Genomic DNA, 19,868 nt, shown 5'->3' with positions numbered 1-19,868 from the left:
TTGCAGTTTTAGGTCATTATCCTTAATTTCTCATTTTAAGACGTAGAACAATGTAAACAAAGTAACAGATGAAGTGACAGCGTCATGTGCAAAGCAAGTAAAATGAACATTTATATTATAAAAAGAATGCGTTGAAACATTTTTGTCTTTCTCTTTGTCTGTATTATCTTATCTTTATCTATTTTCAGATACATTGTGTAAACATATTGGGTAATTGAAAACTATTATATTGAGTTTAAGAAATAACAAAACTACTAAAATGTTTTGCGACCCCCTGCTGTAGATGGGGGTTGCGATCTACAGTTTAAGAAAGTCTGGTCTAAAATAACGTTACAATATTTGATCTTGCTAGAACATTGGATAACTGAGGCCACAGCCAGTGTGGTTATGGCAGGTGTGCAAAATTTTTGAATTTACAGAAATATCAAGTAGCAAAATTTTTGAAATTAAAAAAAAAAGTGAAAAAGTTTTTAGAATTTAGGACCCACAGAGATTGCATAGCACAACAAAATGTACCTGCTGAAGCTAGGACTCCAAAGTGCATGGTAATATTCTTGTAAGGAGTGTATGCCTGAATGCAGAGATGCATTTTGAGTCATCATCGCTAGGTCACCAGCCTACACAGCATTGTGTGATATGTCATTCATGCAAATAAAGAATAAAATTGATTGCACTTTAGTTAAATAACCTAACTTGTTCCTTGTAAGTATTATGTGAGAGTACTTTAATTGTTGAATAAGAATACAACACTTGCTTTCTGTTCATCTGAAATCGGATAGATTTTCTAGCAGTTATTCCAGCAGAAGTTTGAAGGAACGGATCATTCTGTATTTAATTAGATAATCAAAATACACAAGCTATGAACATAACATATTAAACCATAATTCACTTTTCACATTGGACAGCCAATGTTTTTTTTTTTTTTTTTTTTCTTCTTTTCAAAATGCAATTGATAACTCGTATTTTTTTTACAAAATTTAAACCTGGGAGTCATGAACAAATTTGTGGGGGTCACCAAATTCAAGGAAATTTATTTGACAATAAAAGATATACAGAATTTGAAGAGAATTTTCGATGTTTTTTAACATTTCCATATTTTAATTTTGATTTTATTGCTTTCCACTTGATTTGTATGTTATGCTTGATGATTTCCAAACAGCTCGAATCAAATTTCAAAGCAATTGCATACGCGCAGCTAAGATGTAGTTTTTTTCAACTATCTTAGTAGTGTCTTGCATGCAGTTTGTAATTGTAATATGCATCATTTATAAACTATGTTTCTTATTTCTAATCAAATTTGTTGTCAAGTAAGCACTTAACAATTCCTAAGTATTGGAAAATTCAGTAGCGTCTAAGGATAATAAAAACAATTTCGTTTTAGTTGCAATTTTGTTCCTGATGGTTAAATGGCCCAAAATAGATACTCAATGTTCACAAGAGAAACGGGATGGATGTACCAACATCAAATAAATTTAGAGAAAAACTATTAATGAAAATGAAAACAAAAATGAATCCACTGGTTATCTTTCTGCTTCTAAAAAAAATTGAGTAAATATCAAGAAGAGTTTATTTTATACTGTTTTACATGTTGCATTATTAATGGAAAATTAATAGCCATTGTGTGTTAAATGCAGTGAAAACTTGGCATATGGAAAGCATGAAACCTGCAAAATTAAAAACACATTTAGAAACGGTACTTTTCCGTTTTGCAAGCGCAAACGATAAAGTCGCCAACAATGGTACAACTGATGCCAAATGGAATATCTTCGCTGGCAACCTTTTCCGCCTCATTTTCAAAACATGTCGCAGCCATTTCTTATCAGATTGATTGTTTCTTTCAATACTGGCATACAACTGCATAGAATTTTTACAAGATAGTTAAATTTTATGCCCTAAGACCATTCATGGTAATTAAGTCAATTAGAATGTAATCACACCACTCACTCAAAGGCGAAAATATAGAAAAGGCAAAATCAAGGGTTAAGCTAATACTTTGGCAACGAGAATTGAACAAAAACGACTGAAACATGTTCTTCAGAATTTACTAAAGAAAATAATACAGATTTCTTGTTTAAAACAACATGTGATAAAACTGACAGAAAATTTTTTGAAAAATTTCCAAATAAGGAATTAGGTTGGATCTGTGATCCATTTTGTCTTTGGTATTTTCAATTCCAATGTATCTCTAAATGAAAAAGAACAATTAATTGATATTTTAAGTGACAGAATATTGTGTGTTCAAGTTAAGTCTCTAACTTGCCAAAAATTTTACCTATCTACTGGAAACGAATATGCCGATTTAAAAGGAATGAAAGTAAATTATTACGTTTTTTACATAAAACTTCTAAAATGCTTATGTTACATCTTTCTGTTATATAAGCATTGAAAGTGGTTTTCTCATTGAAATAGAAATAATTTTTCTACTGAATCAACATGGAGAACTTTTTAATTGAAATATTTTTTTCTCTGTGACATTAGTTGCATCAACTACAAACTAAAGATTAAAGAACTGTTTTTAAAACATTTTGAATTCGTTGTCACATTGATCTATGAAGCACTAGATTAGTGAGTTTTTATTGCATCATTGACAAATATAGTTTTTAAACAATCAAAAAGTTTTCTGCGGAGATAATTATTTGTCAAATATGGATGTGTTTTCAATCGAAAATAAATAATAAGTTGTAAAAAGAAAATTCAGTTAGAACATTCACATTTCTAACAGTAATTTGGATTGATTTAATCTTTATAATACAATATATTTTACAATGATAAGGCAAACTCCAATGCGAAAGGTTATGCGAAGATTACGATAGTACCTAGAGTATTCAGCATATCGTATAATCCTATAACCAGATAATAAAAATATTAAAATAAATTTTATCTGAATGAAGTTTTCTTATTACAGAAACAGTAAAATTATGCCATTACATAAACGAATGCACTTTCAGACAATATACTTCATATAGTTTACAAGTGCAAGCCAAGTTCTGTTACGAATTTGGTATTTAAGAAGCTCATGTTAGTTCAATTATAAATTAAATGGTTTTATTTCTCGCGCAGTGCAGTGCGTGACGAATATTAAAAGAAAGCTAAGCCAGAAAATTGAAAATACAAGAGCGCGTGCATTAAATAAATAAATATCTCTTTTTGATTTCGAGAAAGTACTGAAAAATTCCAGCGCGTGGTTTTAAAATCTTATAAAAGGAGGAAAACATCTCAGTTTGTAGTAGTTGCTTAGTTTGTTGTTGTTTAGAAAACTGCTCTTGTTGATTATAGCGAATTCGCGGATTAGCTTTCTTTAGCTGTTTTAAATTACGTTCTATTGGACATTTGAGTAGTTAAAAGATAACTGCTGTGAGATATTGTAATACTGCATGATAATTTGAGAAAATTTAAGCATTTTTGTTGTGATAATAATAAATTTTTGTTTATTTTTCATCGGACTCGTGCATTCATTTCATAAAGAACCCGTACGCACTCAACAATTTTTGGTGTCAGAAGTGGGATTTGAATGCCAGTAACAAGATGGAAGAGCAATTAAAGCAGTTGATCTCAGCCTTTGCCTCGTTGAAAGAAAATATGAAATCTAATCAGGAAAGGATTGAAGCGGGACAAGAATCCGTTAAGGAAGAGATGAAGGCCATTCAAGCTGGTCAATTAACTTTTAAAGACGAAATAAAAGCTGTTAAGGAATCTGTTCAAGCAGAAATAAAAGCCGTACAAGTAAAGATTGAAGAAAGTCAATACGAAATGAAAAGAGAAATTGCCTGCATAATAGAAACCAAATTCGATGCTATGGAAGGCAGAATAGATGTGGTTGAAAATAAAGTTGGGCAAATTGAAGAAAAAGTTTCTTCCGTAAAATTTAAAATTGAAGAAAGAGTTTCTTCGGTGAAAGAAGAAATAGAAGAAAGAGTTTCTTCTGTAAAAGAACATATAGAAGAGCGAGTTTCTGCCGTCGAGCAACAAACTGATGATAGGGTTTCAGCCGTTGCGAAAGAAGTTGACACTTTAAAGAAGAGCATAGCGAACGAAAGAAACAATTCTGAGGGTTTTAAATTCTTACCGATGCCTGCTCGTCCATCTCTGAAGCTATCCACATATGATGGGAAGACATCCTGGCAAGTGTATAAAACACAATTTTCTATCGTTTCGGATGCAAATGGATGGGATTCCTAAACTAAGGCCTGTCACCTCGCCGCTTCTCTGAGAGCAGACGCAGCGGATATCCTGCAGACGCTTCCAGAAAACCAAAGGCTTGACTTCGAAGCTTTATCCGGCGCATTGGAGCTGCGCTTTGACGAGAAATGTTTAAAAGACTACAGCAGGCTTCAGTTAAAATCCCGTCAACAGAAGCCCACCGAATCACTCCAAGAACTCGCCACAGATGTTGAAAGGCTGTCCCACCTCTCCTTTACGGAGTGCCCGAGAGAAACGAGGGAAATCCTGTCCCTGCAGTACTTTATCGATGGCATCCGGAATCCCGAAATACAGAAAGCTCTTCGAATGGCAGATGTAAAGGACCTAAAAAGCGCTCTGTTGCACGCCATGAAGTTCGAGGCAGCCCAGCAAGCAACTAGTAGAGATCGCTACCCAGTTAGAGCTGTGCGAGTCCATGAGCCAGTGGATCAACTGATGGCTCGTTTAGATGATTTGGCCAGACAAGTCGACGCTTTGATACGGAGTAGGAGCGAGAAGAAAGTGGCTCTAAGGTGTTGGAGATGTGGTAGTGAAGGTCACCTACTACGGCATTGCAGAACACCCCAGGGTACGGATCATAAAACGAATGAGTTGACAAGCCCAGTGAATGCTTTAAGACGGAATAGTGGTGAAAAGAAACCGACGCTAAAGTGCTGGAATTGCGGTGTTGAAGGCCACCTACGAAGGAACTGCAGAACACCCCAGGGCACGGAAACTAAGGCATACGATTTAAGCAGGCAATTCAATGCCACGGGTAAGAAAAGGACTGACAAGAAACCGAAGTGCTGGAACTGTGGAGCTGAAGGCCACGTACGAAAGAATTGCAGAACACCCCAGGGTACGAAAATTGAGACCAGTTCCCAGCAACAATACAGGAAACAAATTAGTGACCATATCAAAGAACTGAGGTTGCCACAGAATGAAAAACCTTGTTTTAAAGCTCTTAAAATTTATACAGTGAGTGGACACAGTAACGGACTGTCCATTAATGGGAATATCGATGGAGTTCTTTGCAATATGATCATTGACACAGGAGCTAATGTTACCATTATTAGAAAAGATTTAGCTGAAAAGTTTAAAGATAAACTTATTTGGACGCCATCCTGTGTTACCCTTCAGACTGCGTCTGGTGATAAGATCGACATAACTGGGAAGTTAAACGTAAACATCATGTTTGGAAGTGCCGCCTACCATGACACGGCTTATGTGGCAGATATCACAGATCCATGCATACTCGGATTGGACTTTTAAGGAAATACAATTTTTCCTTAGACTTGAAAAACAGCAAACTGCTTTCAGCATCTGATGGCATGACTATCCATCCTCAAAAGGGATCCTCGCCTGGTAATGTCGACGCCTTGTCCGAAAGATCCAGCTCGGGAAGCTGCCGAAATCATACCAGGGTCGAAAAGAAAGGCAAGACTACCAGCTATTCTCCATCACAGATGCTCTTCGGTCGTGATCTTCGTCTGCCTTGTGATCTACTGTTTGGCCGCCCTCCGGATGCTCCTTCTTCGTCTGAGGAATATATTCAAGATCTCCAGGCCCGGTTTGAAGTGATGCACAACTTTGCACGAGAGCCAGTCAACTTGGCGATGGAGAAGATGAAGACCCGATACGACACTAGAGCTACTGAACATCAATTCCACGAAGGAGACAAGGTATGGTTGTGGAATCCGACTCGACGGAAAGGACTTTGTCCGAAATTACAGTCACCTTGGGATGGCCCGTACACAGTCCTAAACAGGCTGAACGACGTCGTGGTTCGGATCCGTAAGTCTTCGAACTCTAAACCTAAAGTCGTTCATTACGACAGGTTAGCTCGTTACTATGGCCATAGTACATAATGTAAATAATTGTCAATAGTATAAGACCATGGTCCATTTTGTTTTTAAATGTGTATTTGATTTGATTTGTATTTAGTATTTGATTTGCATTTAGTATTTGATTTGTATTTGATAGCATTTGATTTGTTTTATGTATTGCATTTATTGTTCATGTTGTTTATTATTGTAATGTAATGCTTATTAATGCATTTATGCCACAGTTGCAAGTTTAGCTTCCTGTCCAGGGATTGTACTGCCCGGGACGTGCAGTCCTTGGGCAGGGGGCAGTGTTACGAATTTGGTATTTAAGAAGCTAATGTTAGTTCAATTATAAATTAAATGGTTTTATTTCTCGCGCAGTGCAGCGCGTGACGAATATTAAAAGAAAGCTAAGCCGGAAAATTGAAAATACAAGAGCGCGTGCATTAAATAAATAAATATCTCTTTTTGATTTCGAGAAAGTACTGAAAAATTCCAGCGCGTGGTTTTAAAATCTTATAAAAGGAGGAAAACATCTCAGTTTGTAGTAGTTGCTTAGTTTGTTGTTGTTTAGAAAACTGCTCTTGTTGATTATAGCGAATTCGCGGATTAGCTTTCTTTAGCTGTTTTGAATTACGTTCAATTGGACATTTGAGTAGTTAAAAGATAACTACTGTGAGATATTGTAATACTGCATGATAATTTGAGAAAATTTAAGCATTTTTGTTGTGATAATAATAAATTTTTGTTTATTTTTCATCGGACTTGTACATTCATTTCATAACGAACCCGTACGCACTCAACAGCACTTTCAGACAATATACTTCATATAGTTTACAAGTGCAAGCCAAGTTCTGTTTATGTTACTTCTCGCCCTTCAGCGCATGCTCAAGAATTACCATCCAGGCGAAACTAGTCGATTTGTCCATGACGTCAAAAATTCGAAAAGTGGGGTAGGGTTTGGAAATACGCTCCCCGGTTAGCCGCCGCTAGCCAAGTCCAACTAGATATCTACAGGCAAGGCATCTAGTTGGCCTTGCGCTAGCGCGGAGCTGACTCTCTTTCCCCCTCCCACACCTCCTACTACAATATTCTTCTTTCTTTTCTTTCCAGGTTGTTATCAGAAGCCGAGCAAAAAGATGTTTCTACATCTTGATACTCGAAAATAAAATAAATATCTGTAATAAATCTGTATGAGTGAAAAAAGAAACAGACTAAGACCTGGTGCTGTACTCAAAAACTTGAATTAGCTGTTCCTTTATTACTTCCCCACTTATTCCACAAGAAGTTTAATAAATGCTGCTGTAACTGTTACTTCTCTTGTAAACAATTTGAAAATTTTTTTAAGGTCTAAAGATTGAAAACTTAATTCTGAAGTATTTTTGACTGATGTCTTCGATAATCCCGGTAATCTTCTGCATCTATCTGATGTGCCTCAGCGTAGTCGTACAACTTTCCTTTGGTATAATGAAACAGGAAATGGAAGTGGCAATATTTTGTTTATGAAGTTAACAGCGAAGGGCAGTTAGTACGTGATTATTAATTATAGGTTAAGACGAAATTCACTTAAATCAGACATGACAGTTTTAGTAACAAATTAATCAATTATAAGTAATTACAATGAGGAACTTATATTTAAATTTGCATCCCGAAACGTATGACTGAAAATAATATTGTAAGTAGTTTCTAATTCGTTTTCAATCTTGAGATTTTAATATGTTGTTAACTATTACAGAATTATATAAAAGACCTGATGACGCGTCTTTTATCTTTAATTTTGCCATAAATACTTGAGATTATTAGTGACGTAACAGTGATTAAAGCACATAATTTCACTTCTGTGAGGATTATTTATGAAGGCATTTATTATAGGCTTTCCTTTTCACCAGCGTTTTTATGTAAAATTGTATGTAAGCATTTATATATATATTTCATTATGTATGATTTCAATTTCATTTTACTCTTTCAGAAACTTAGAAATGGGATTCATGGCTAAACTGTTATGTTTGTCATCTGTACATTTTATAGTTGTGTTGTTTCGGACAGTTGATGCAACTATAGAAGTGGTAAGTTAATTTTTTTCCGTTACTGGTTTCAGTAACAGTAGCAATAGTAGTTTTTGAAGCTGTAAAGCCATAATACTTGTACAAAATTTTCATTCGAAACTTGTTTGAAAAAATAGTGATCTATAATATCATTGTGAAATTAAGTTTTTCAAGGTTTCACTAAAATGTGATAAAATTGTGGTAAATAATTTGAATATTGTTTATTTACTCTTTTCATTGCTGAGTTCTGGAATGTTAAACATATAGCATGAGCCACTCATTATTATAATCAAATGTTAGCTGATAATAAGTTATGACTTCCTATTCTAAAATATATGAAATATTTCTTTAAAAAAATTAAAAGTAAATTACAAAGTCTTTAAAAATAATTAATGCATTAAAATTATATTTTTAAATTAAGGCTTTTTACCCCGTCCTCCGTAAGTGGATCTTGACAGCTGAACAGAATCCACCAATAAATTTCTACTTTTCAAGGACGTACAATTTTAATTTTACTATGAGCCTGAGCATAAAATGTATAGATACTTGCATATTAGCACAACCATATCAGTAGAAGTTGCTAAATTTTCAGAATGTGGCAACCATGCTCACTATAATTATTCACTCAAGCAATATTACCATTTTTATGCAAGTTCCTTTTATTGTATTCCAAGTTCTAATAGTTCTTTTTTTTAACAAATCGTGAAATTTTTTGCCTTCAACTCGATTTTAGAATTATTATACATGGGAAATTTGCTAGCAGTGGAAGAAACTGTGATAAGGGTTCTCCAGAAATATAATGTGTTGCCCCAAAATCTAGACAAAACAGCAATGACATGAGTTTAGTAGATAGCCAATGCGCAATGTGGAATGTGTACAGTTCTCTGGTTTTTTTAAGCCAATAACAGATCACTGTATACATTGGGAGAAGAGCTTTAGAAAATTAGAGATGGGTTTTACGTTTTAATATGTTAAAGGTTGCCAAATTATGCCAAGGTGGCTGTTTTAATATGTAAGTGCCAATGTATAAACAGAGACATATTGCAAAGTTACAGAGTCTCACAAAAAATGACCAGGCACAACTAAAGCTGTAAAGTCAGAATCGGAGTTAGGCAGATTTTTGGGTAAAAGGAGTTGAGAGTCTCTAAAAACACATTGACTAGTGTTTTTGCTGGACAGTTTCAATTTGAAATGAAATTAAAGTGAATTGAAAAAAAAATTAAAGACAGACTGAGTTTTTATTTATGGACTATATTTTTAAATAATATTTAGTTACTTTCCATTTGATTGACATATTGGTAAATAAATATGAGGAGGATGGATATGATATTTGCCATTATTCATTAAACTGATTCATTTAGGTACTTTTACAGCTCATAGAGGGCATTATTGTAGCATAAGTCACAACAAGGAAAAGGAGCCTGTGGCTGCAAAATGCTTCAAATCTCATTATTAAATTTAGGCAAGCAGCAATAGCAGGAAGGACTCACAAAAGTGATGCCATTCTTAGGAGGTGAGCAGGAAAAGGAGAAATTATTGATCAAGCAATGTTGTGGGGAAGTACCTATTTGATGATTAAGAGGTTGTTAGCATTAAGAATATTTAGAAGATGTAGATAACCTTGATGTTTCACTAACAGAAACACTGTGGAATGATCCTGCAGAATTGGAAACTCTTCTTTCTGCACTCATATAGCTACAAAAAAGTTACAGTCTGAAGAATTAAGAAGAGGCTTGTTTCTTTGAGAATGGAAAAATGTGATATTTGTTCTTTCTAAAATGGACGGCTTATTGCAGAAGGAATCTTTTTCTCAATGAAGAAAACAGGAACTAGTTAGATAGACAATGAGATCGTTCTGTGTTCAATATATGTAGATCCAAAACACCGAATGTTTTTTGCATGACAAAGAAATTAAAAAGGCAAAAAAAAAAAAAAAAAAAAAAGCCATCTATGAATGTTCACTAAGAATAAAATTATTATCTGAACAACTAGAGTATTCAAATCAAAACAGACTGCAGACATTGCAACTGAGTGTCTATCATCCTCTTCCATTGATGAATTAGATTTTGAGAAATATTTGGATAATATTTAAAAGGCTAAGGAAAGTGAATGAAAATAAAGATCCAAGAGAAGATAGATGTAAAAATACGAAGAAGATTTTTACATATCACTGGAAGAAATAGAGAAATATGAATGTTCTTGCAAGACACCTCTTTAGAACTTAATCTCAAATCTATCCTGAAGAGTTAAAATAAGTAGCCCTAATATGAACAACTCTTCCTCCTATTGAAGATTGTGTGGAAAGACTATTCTCAGCTGTGAAGTTTATCAAATCGGATATATGGTCCTTTATCAAAGAAAATCTTGCCGAAGCTATACTGTTTCTTAGAAATTACTAATGCCAGTTTTTCTATTTCATAATAAATGCTAATTAATATAAATAATCTGCTATGCCGTAATTTTTTGTAGCATCTATTACTTCTTTTATATTAAAAAAAATAATAAGCTGTAACATAATAGCTGTAATAAGCTAGCACATGTTCGTTTGAGACAATCGGTTGAGTGTTGCTGGATATATAGGCATCAACACCAACTAGTGGCAAAAAACGCAAAGACTTTTTATATAACCCAATATATGAGAGAGTCAGAGTCTTTAAAATTCCAGGAGTCGGTCATTTTCTGTACCGAATCCACAGCCCTGGGCACAATGCTATTTTTACTACTATGGCTTGGTCACGAAAGGAAACACCACAAGAAACCTGCAGATTAGTTGTTGATTTACATCAGAAGAAAGCGAAACTACTGGGAAAAATTGCCTATTTACTTAATTAAAGTGATTTTACAGTTTTTGATATTATTAAGCATTATAAAAATTAGAATCGTATTCAAAACAAAAGAAGACCATCTAAGTTATCTCATGGAATGAAACTCTTTATTTTAAGGAATGTTAAAAATAATCTAAGATTGAGTCCTCTTAAACTTGTTGTTGGACTTTGTGAATTATATGGAATATGTGTAAATCCAGAAACTATAAGAAGAGTAATGTGATCTGCAGGATATCATGGGCGAGTAGCAAGAAAAAAATTTTATGCCAGTAAAAAAATCGAAAACTTTGACTCGCATTCACAAAATCAGTGAAAAAAAGACACCTGACTACTGGAAATAAGTGTTGTTTTCTGATGAAAGCAAATTTAATATCTTCGACTCAGATGGGCAAGTGTTTTGTATGCAGAAAACCCAAAGAGGAATTTCAGAAGCAAAACTTAGTACCAAGTGTTAAACATGGCTGAGAAGGAGTTATGGTATGGTGATCTATGGCACATTCTGCTGTGGCTGGGCTCTGACTTTGCATGTTGAGGAGGCTTTGGGAATTTTTGAGAGAATGATTTTGCATTACATACTTGGTGGGGTCCATGTGAATGGATCATGCAGAAGATATAATTTCTATACAAAATCTATAGACAACCTGTAATAAAATTCTCCAAACTACAGTGAATTAAATAGAGTAGTCATCTGTCCAAAATGTCTGAAGATCAGTGTTGCAAGAACATCTTTCTGTAAAAGCCCATAGGAAACCCCAGTGAGATGGATGAATTGTGTTGAAAATAACCTAAGCATTCTAAAGGCCAGAAACTGGAAAATGATTGCCAAAATAAGAGATGCCTGGATTTGTGTGAGCAACTAGAGAGATACTAAAATAAAAAATATTTCACTATTTTACAAAAATAAAGTGTTCAGAAAGAAAGAAGAAAGAACGTTTTGCATAGGGAGGTATTTGATTGATTTACTGCAAACATTATTTATATTTCATCAAACAAACCAAGAAAGGAAATAATTATATTACAATAATTATTGATTTAAAACTCATTTCCTAGAAATTGATCAAAATAAAAAAATTCCAGAAAATTTTGTTTATCTTGGGGACCATTTGGTGCCCGTCTACAAGCGCCCAGACTATAATAGACGCCCTTGCTCCCCCTCTCGCTACACCACTGCCTAAGAACACTTTTCTATGACTTCTTGGTAGAGGTGCGAATAATCGGAAAGTACCCCAAATTCTTTTGATTTCAAGAGTAGTCTGTCTTAGGTCCTTCTTGTTGAAACACTAAAAAAAAAAAAAAAAGAAAGAAAGAAAGAAAAGCGAGCCCATTTTTTTATTGTTAAAGCTGAATCATGTTAAATTAATGTACAGTCCATTGGTCATCAACTGCAGTGTTAACTGTATTTACCTTAGTAGAATTCTTTATATGATTTTTAAACTTTTGAATCATTTGCATAACTTTCAATCTAATCCTTGAATCCAAATGTGGGCTTTTTCATTTTCTGGAGTTTCTAATGTTGGTACTATTGGCATGTGCCAGACTGGTCATTCAGCCCTTAAAATCTTAGCCATTCTCCTTTATTTTTAAAGTAAATAAAAAAGGAATGAATTCAGAGTCTGAAAACAATACCATCTGGAATTTACATGTCTAGGACATGGAAGTAGAAATAGACTCATTCTTCAGTGTGTGTTGATAAAGACAGCAGTGTAATAAGTTATTTTATTATCGGGTGTACTCCAACTGCGCTGATGAAAATCCCCCCCTCGTCCTGCTATAGTCCAACTGTGCCGATCAAAATTTCTTTGCCCCGTTGCCTACAGGGTTACAGTTTTATTTTTCGAAGCCAACTGTAGCCAAGAGAAAAATAAAAATAAAGAAATATATTTTTTATAAATGAATAGTGGATTTGTTGCCAATCTAGAGAAACTAAGCTTCGGCAACAACAAAGATAACGCCTTCTTTTATTATTATTGCGAATTAAGTCATGCTTAATCCTCTCTGGAATTTATTCCAGGAAATAAGTGTTTAAGATTTACTTCGTAATTTTTAATACAGATATTTTGAGCTTTTACGTATTTTTGCCTTGTCGTGAAATAAGAACTGAATTAATTGATGAGAAACACTGAATTGTCTGTGAAAAATCGTTTCTTTTTTTTTTGTTTAATTTCTTTTATACATCGCTTTAGATTTACTTTTGTTAATTGCTCTGTAACACAAAAGAAATTTTCAGAGGCCTTTCGTAATACTCTTGCAAGCATTAAATTCATCTTTGTAACAACATGTGGGGCTACAAGGCATTCTTCATGAGCACAACTATTGGCTCTGACCTTTTTCACCCCTACAACCGGAAGTCAGTGTATATTACTTAAATAGCTAAATTTTCAATCAGTTCCGAACGATTCTTTGACTATCTTGGTGAAAATTATATTTGCTGAGAAAAATATTTAAAAACAGGTTAGCATGATAAAGGATAAACTTAAAAGAAAATGCTAAAGTATGAATAAAATAAATAAATAAGTATAAAATATTAAATCATGAAAACGATTTCTAGATTAAATGTCTTAGAGGTTGAAATTTAAAAAATACAGTAGAAATGAGAAGAGAATTTAGATCTCTTTCATATCATAAGTTTATTAAGCATTACATACCCTACATGGAGCACGCATTCATTGAAACTGAAATACGGACATAGCAGCACAGAAAAATATTTTTTGAAAAGAACTATGTAGTAATGCATAAATGAAAGAAATTAAATAAAAAATATCAAAGAAAATATATAAGAATTATTATATCAAATACTCTCTTGATCGCAAGTGATAGAATTTTGTTTTCTCGTTTATCTTTCAGCAAAGCTTATACAATTAAATAATCACTTTCATTCACGTAAAATTATAAACAAATGTAAATTATTATACAAAACGCATAAAGTTAAACACTACAGTGTGAAAGGAAAATTCTGAAATAAAAATGTTAAGAAAATTGATGAGAAATAATCCATAATTTATTGATATTCATATAATAAACTCTATGCTTTTGGAAAAAGTTACACATAATTTGCACTGAGGTTTCAATCACCGAAACCAAGTTAATTTCTTTCCTTACTTTTTATCAGAGGGATTTGTAAAAAGATATGCTAAGGTGAAAAATTTTGCAATATTTTTAAAGAATAAATTTTAAAAGAATAATAAAGAATTTTTAAAGAATTAATTTTTACTTCATGAACTGAAATTTTTACTATACATTTTTGCACAGTAAATAAGTACAAAAAAAGAAAGAGCTAGGGGATCACTGGGACTAGAAACTCGAGTCGAACTACCAATGTTTAGTGACTTTTCCGCTTGATCATAAGACCTTTTGAAATTAGGCTCAACAATATATTAAAGAAAATAGAAGATACAGCACACGTAAGAACAAAAAGGGGCTGAATTAGAAAGTTACATGGTTAATGAATAAGTTAAACTTACCTGTATGCCATTATGAAGTATTAGGAAGTAGCATAAAAGCATGAGTGAAGAAGGCAATGGCAATCTAAATCATTCTAATCTAAATGTATAACATTATCAGTATCTGCTATTAATTTCAATACTGCTGAAAAAATTATAAATGAATTATATTATAAATCGTATCAACTCGTTGCATTATAAATTACAACAGTTAGAAATATTATTAGCATGATTTAGCGACCATCTTTGTTAACAAATAATTTAAAGTAACTAATTTTACAAATAATTCAGCCTGAAACTAGATTAGAAAATAAGCTACATGCTGAAGATTAAGCTTTGCCAAGGTGTTAGAAACATCTGTTAACTAGAGTTATGAAGCAAGAATTTGTAAAAATTATCATTTAATTATAAATTGGCATAAATACAATACAAATTATATAAATTTTACATACATGAAAACTTGAGTACAGTGCAACAATATGTGAAAAAGGAATGGATTAAAAGGGAAACTGGAAATCCCAGGATATGAATATAAGGGAGTTTGAATTTTTTTTTTTTTTTTTGTTAATTATAAAAATTCTGATGACGCTCATAATTATAAATTTATTAATTAAATGTTTATTAGAAATTAAATGCATGCCAAAGTACATCAGGTGGAAAACAGAATAAATATTTAAATGTTTCTAGTATTAAATATGGAATTTGTAACAAAGTTAAATAACCTTAAAATAACTTCAATGATTAAAAATGAAAAGCTTAATACGGGAATATATTGCAATAATATTAGTGTGAATTTAGAACAACTTATGAAGTCCAATTTTTAGATAATTTTTATAATTAAATTAGAACTGTTTACCTAAAATGGTAAATTTGAAAGTTAAAACCATTCTGCTATCTAAGAAGATTTGTTAATATATATCTAGACAAGAAACTTATTTAAGGTGAGCTACAAATCCGATATTTGATACGTTGATTATGTATCAGTTTTGTGTATGTCATTAATCTATCAATTTTACTATTCAAAACTAATATATATATCAGCAACTAAAATCTACAATTTGGAAAGTTTTTAATTCTTACAGAGAATAAAAAAGATCTGGCTTATCATTCTTTTAAGCATCATAAAACTTTAAAATGAGTGTAAAAGAAATTTATTTTTTAGCACATGCCAGACTTTAAATTAATATTTGTTTTACATGCACAATTTTTGCAATATTGATAAACGAAAATAAAGGCTTGCAGTCTCAATAGAATGTCCCGTTAATGGCGATAAACGATTTTTTGTAGCACCCAATCTTCTTGGAAAGAAATGGGGGACAGGAAACGTCGCGCAGTTCGTGGATTAAAAAAGAGGGGGACGGGGATTTTCGATCAAATTTGGCGCAGTTCGTACCCTACCTTGTTATCGATGTAGGAATGGACATCCCTTCCCCTAAAAACGTGCTCAGTACTTGCAAAAGTTAATTCAGTGTTGTCTTTCATTCTGGAGTCAATCTCCAGCTACTGGTTATCGTAACTTACTAAGGCATTGAAGACATGATGTATAAGTTTTTATTTTGTTTCTTATTTATAGATTTTGACTATTAACCTTTAGCATCCCACCATTTTTATCAGTTCTTATCTCCCAGATAAAAGGTGCAAAATTCCATTTAAAATACATACAATTATGCCTTTTAATTCTCTAAATGTATAACAGATGGCAGGCATCATTAGTATTCATTTATGGAAATAATGTAAAATGGAAATTCTTTGCAGATCTAGTTATGAAGCAGTTTTTTCTTAATTTCTAATGCAATTTAAATTGTCTGAACAACAACTTTTGGTGTTAAAATGAATATTTTTATGTGAAAGTTTCCTTTTCTAATAAAAATTGTTATTTGAATTCATATATATTAATTTAGAATGGTTGAAATTAAAAGGTGGGACAAAGACATCCCACCACGCATGTAGGAGTTGCTGCTACTAGATGGCAGCATTGTTCAAATATTTTTAAATTCAAGTACCATGTTCATTTTATATGCTGATAATACAAATTTATATTTTTCAATAAATTGCTATAATGTTAAAACTTGAAAAATATTTAGTATTTTTTCCTAAAGAAATGAAAATATTGTTACCTTTTTTTTTTTTTTTTTTTTTTTCTGACACCAGTTGTTACGCTATTTTCTTCCTTCACATTCGTACGGGATTCGTGTGTATTTGGAGTGAATAATGAGGACACTACTTGATGAAGTATCAAAACACACTTTATTAGATAATTTCAGGACAGCTCCAAAATCTCGTTTACAGTCCTTGAACTGTTATAAACACGCTGACACGTTCAGTGACACAGCCTTCACTGTCAGGCAGTAACGGTCAAGACAGCTTCACTGCAAAGCACCAGAGTATAGCTCCCGACTCGGTATTGGTCATTTTTGGAACTCCAGGTACTCCGAGACTATCCACGTTACAACTCGCGATGCCCTCAACGACACACAGAGCACGGCTTCTGGCTCTTTGGTTCAGTCATTCCCAGAGCTCTCCCGACGATGCACTAACCGCGATACACTAAGAGACTCTTCGATGCACTCGGCACTAGATTTCGAGACACTCGCTCAATGACTGACTATCACTTGCTAGACGAGGCACACACTGACTGACTGCGGACCAGCAGGGTTTATATAGCATTTGGCTTGTGTTCGAGAACATTCTTGTCTAAACCGGTAAGAATTCGTTCCAGAAGGTTCTCCATCCGTCCATGGCATATCGCCAAATAGGTGATTTCTCACCAAATGTGGCAACCCTGCCTCCCTTGCCATTTTATGGCAACCTTAAACTTGCTTTGCAGGAAAGCTACTATCCTGCGTCCTTGACATTTCATAACAATATAACTCTTTAACATGAAATGTCGTTGAATACTGAATGGATATGCGAGTGTGATTCACCATAGAAAAATATCCTAAGCAGAGGAAAGAGAGGTGAAATGTAAATAAACATAATGGCCTTCTAAATATCTCCCTTTTCAAACGTATAGCAAATAAAGTACTAGAGCGAAAATCATCTCTGTTTCAAATCTATTATATGAAATCATTAAAAAATATCTAAAAAGTCGTACAGAGAGCGATTTTCTAAAAATTTTGTAATTTTTTTGAAAAATATTTTTTATTTTGCGAATATGATCAATATTTTCTAGATAATTATTCAAAAGTGTTTTTTAAATCTTGCATTTTCATTTGGATGGTAAAACTAGCACTTTAAATAAGCATGTTAGGAGAATTTACGCTCAGGCAATGATGCCATTTTACTGCTCTAGATGCACAGTGGGACAAGCGGTATCACACCACGTCATGAATTACCTTAAAGGTTTACCTGTTTTAGGTGCTAATTATCTAAGTGTAAAGTTATTTTATCCTCCCAAAAATTTTTTTTATGCACCGAACCTCAAAGGGTTAATAAGAGTCCTAGGCTTAAATTGCATAATATAAGAAGGAAGTTTGTTTTTACCCTTAATTCAGAAACAGAAGACAAGCTGCAGCATAGGAATAAAAAGAATATTGAATAGAATAATTGACTGCATCATTAATTCATCTGTTTACATATGTTTTTGAATAAGTTCTGGTGCATCTTTTTTAAAAGTAGCATTTGTAGCATAACTTTTCACTTTTGATTTTCAAATTATAACATTGAAATTATATGTAAAAAATATAGTAATAAGGAGCTGTTCATATTTTCTATTGATGGTGTGCATTTTTAATTTCAATACATTCTGCATACAAGTTTTAAATCAATTAAGCTTTTGACTTTTTTTATTGCTAAATGTAACTAATATTGGTGAATGTAAAGCATCTTTTATGAAGATATCTCCTATTATAGTTTTTAATCCTTTAGATTATTTTATATATGGTATGGAGTCTGCTTAATAAATTGTCTGCAATGAAGTCATCATAATCATAAAAAAATGGTCATGTATCACTATGTGAAACATTTAAAAAAATGTACTATCTTCTATTCCAGATATGATGCTACTTTTACATTTTATTCACATATGAAAAGAAATCTGTAGTTTTCTAGAAAGTTAAGAATAAAGAGTTTTGCTTTTACCAAATGGACGTTTTGTGAAAATGTTGTTTTATATGGTAATTGGGAACAGCAATGTGGGAACAGGTGATTATTTTATTATAACTGTGCTCCAAAGATGTAATGTTATGTTGTGTTTACATTATCTATGCTGGAGCAACTAAAATATATATGTTACTTATTGAATTTAACAAACATTCTCTATTCGTCAAAAGCAAATTTAAAGTTAATAAATTTAAATGAAATTTAATGCAAACAAATAAATGATTAATTATTGTTGCGAACTAATCTACAACATCATTTAAATTTTGAGAGCATATGTAAATCAAGTGCAGGTTACTTATTGTTAAAGTTTAATTTCCATCCCTCTGTACAAAGAGATGAACAAATAACACGAAAACATGAAATAATGCAAGCATGTAGTAAATATAGAGCTGGTATGTTATATATACAGCCTGCATAAAATATAAATTAAATAGAGAATTGAGTTTCAAGAGAGTTGAGAAGGTAATAAGTGTACAGTGAAGCTTGGAGATGCTTTAATCATTGAAAAAGTTGGGGTGGTACAAGATACTTGAAATTATGATTATAAGTAAAAGATCATCCATTAGCATTTTATTATGACTTGAATCTATTAGGCAGACAGGCCACAAATCTAATATTTATTTTTGATTTGTCAGCTTTAGCATCAAAATATCTACATTTATCTTTTGTAATATATATGAAAGGTTTGCAGTACAGTGGTATATTTGATTACTTAGATTCATGCATTTTTCTATCATAAACTTCTTTTGTAACCATTCATAAGATGCAGCAAACATGCTTTAAACTGATATGACCATGCGGAATTGCATACTTTTCTGCAGCTGATACATAAAAATTGAAAATTTCACTAATGCTGTTTGTACATTTTGCCATATTTTGTACAAGCAAAAACTCTTCAGATTTTGTTTAGTTGGGGGGAGCCCTATTTCATGTAAATGAAATGATGTAAACTTTTGCTGTAGGTTATATCTATAACAAGCTTAATTGAAAAAAATTAATGTTATTTTTGGTACTTAAGTATTATCCTATCAAGCTTTAGTAGAAATTTCAGCAATGGTCACCAGCCATTATTAGAAAATTCTAAAGAACACAGTCATTTGTGCTAAATGATGTCACCTAGCCAGCTGATGGGATAATACTATGTAAGTACCGTATTTTCTTAAATATCAGTTTTTTCCCACAGCTTTCATAAACTGCTAAATTCCTTGAAAATTAAATGACTGTGCTAAAAAAAGTTTTTAATGTAAGTTTTAGAAGTATATTTGTGAAATATACTGTTCATAATCAGGTAAAACTTGACTTTTTAAATATTTTTTATCTTGTAAAATTAACTTTATTCTAGCACTGCATTCAGCAATGATTGTGTAAATTCAACAGTGACATCGTCAGTTGAAGAGAGTATCCTGTAATCAGAAAATATATATTTGTTGACTGAAGTCAGAACTGATAATC

At 32.6% G+C, this 19,868-nt stretch overlaps 1 protein-coding gene across 1 annotated transcript in view; it reads left to right on the top strand.

Moving 5' to 3' along the window:
* The first annotated feature begins 7,491 nt into the window (after positions 1 to 7,491).
* LOC118188523 (E3 ubiquitin-protein ligase RNF167-like) overlaps positions 7,492 to 19,868 on the top strand; it is a 74,961-nt gene continuing 62,584 nt past the window's right edge. The window contains exons 1-2 of the mRNA XM_035358966.2: positions 7,492 to 7,680; positions 7,975 to 8,071. Of these exons, the coding sequence (XP_035214857.2) occupies positions 7,985 to 8,071 (87 nt within the window). The 5' untranslated portion in view covers positions 7,492 to 7,680; positions 7,975 to 7,984. The remainder of the gene's footprint in view (positions 7,681 to 7,974; positions 8,072 to 19,868) is intronic.

The sequence above is a fragment of the Stegodyphus dumicola genome, chromosome 4, assembly GCF_044657685.1.
Source record: "Stegodyphus dumicola isolate Sdum_Otavi_A_Nest chromosome 4, ASM4465768v1".
Lineage (NCBI taxonomy): Eukaryota > Metazoa > Arthropoda > Arachnida > Araneae > Eresidae > Stegodyphus > Stegodyphus dumicola.
This window is presented reverse-complemented; position numbering and strand designations above follow the sequence as displayed.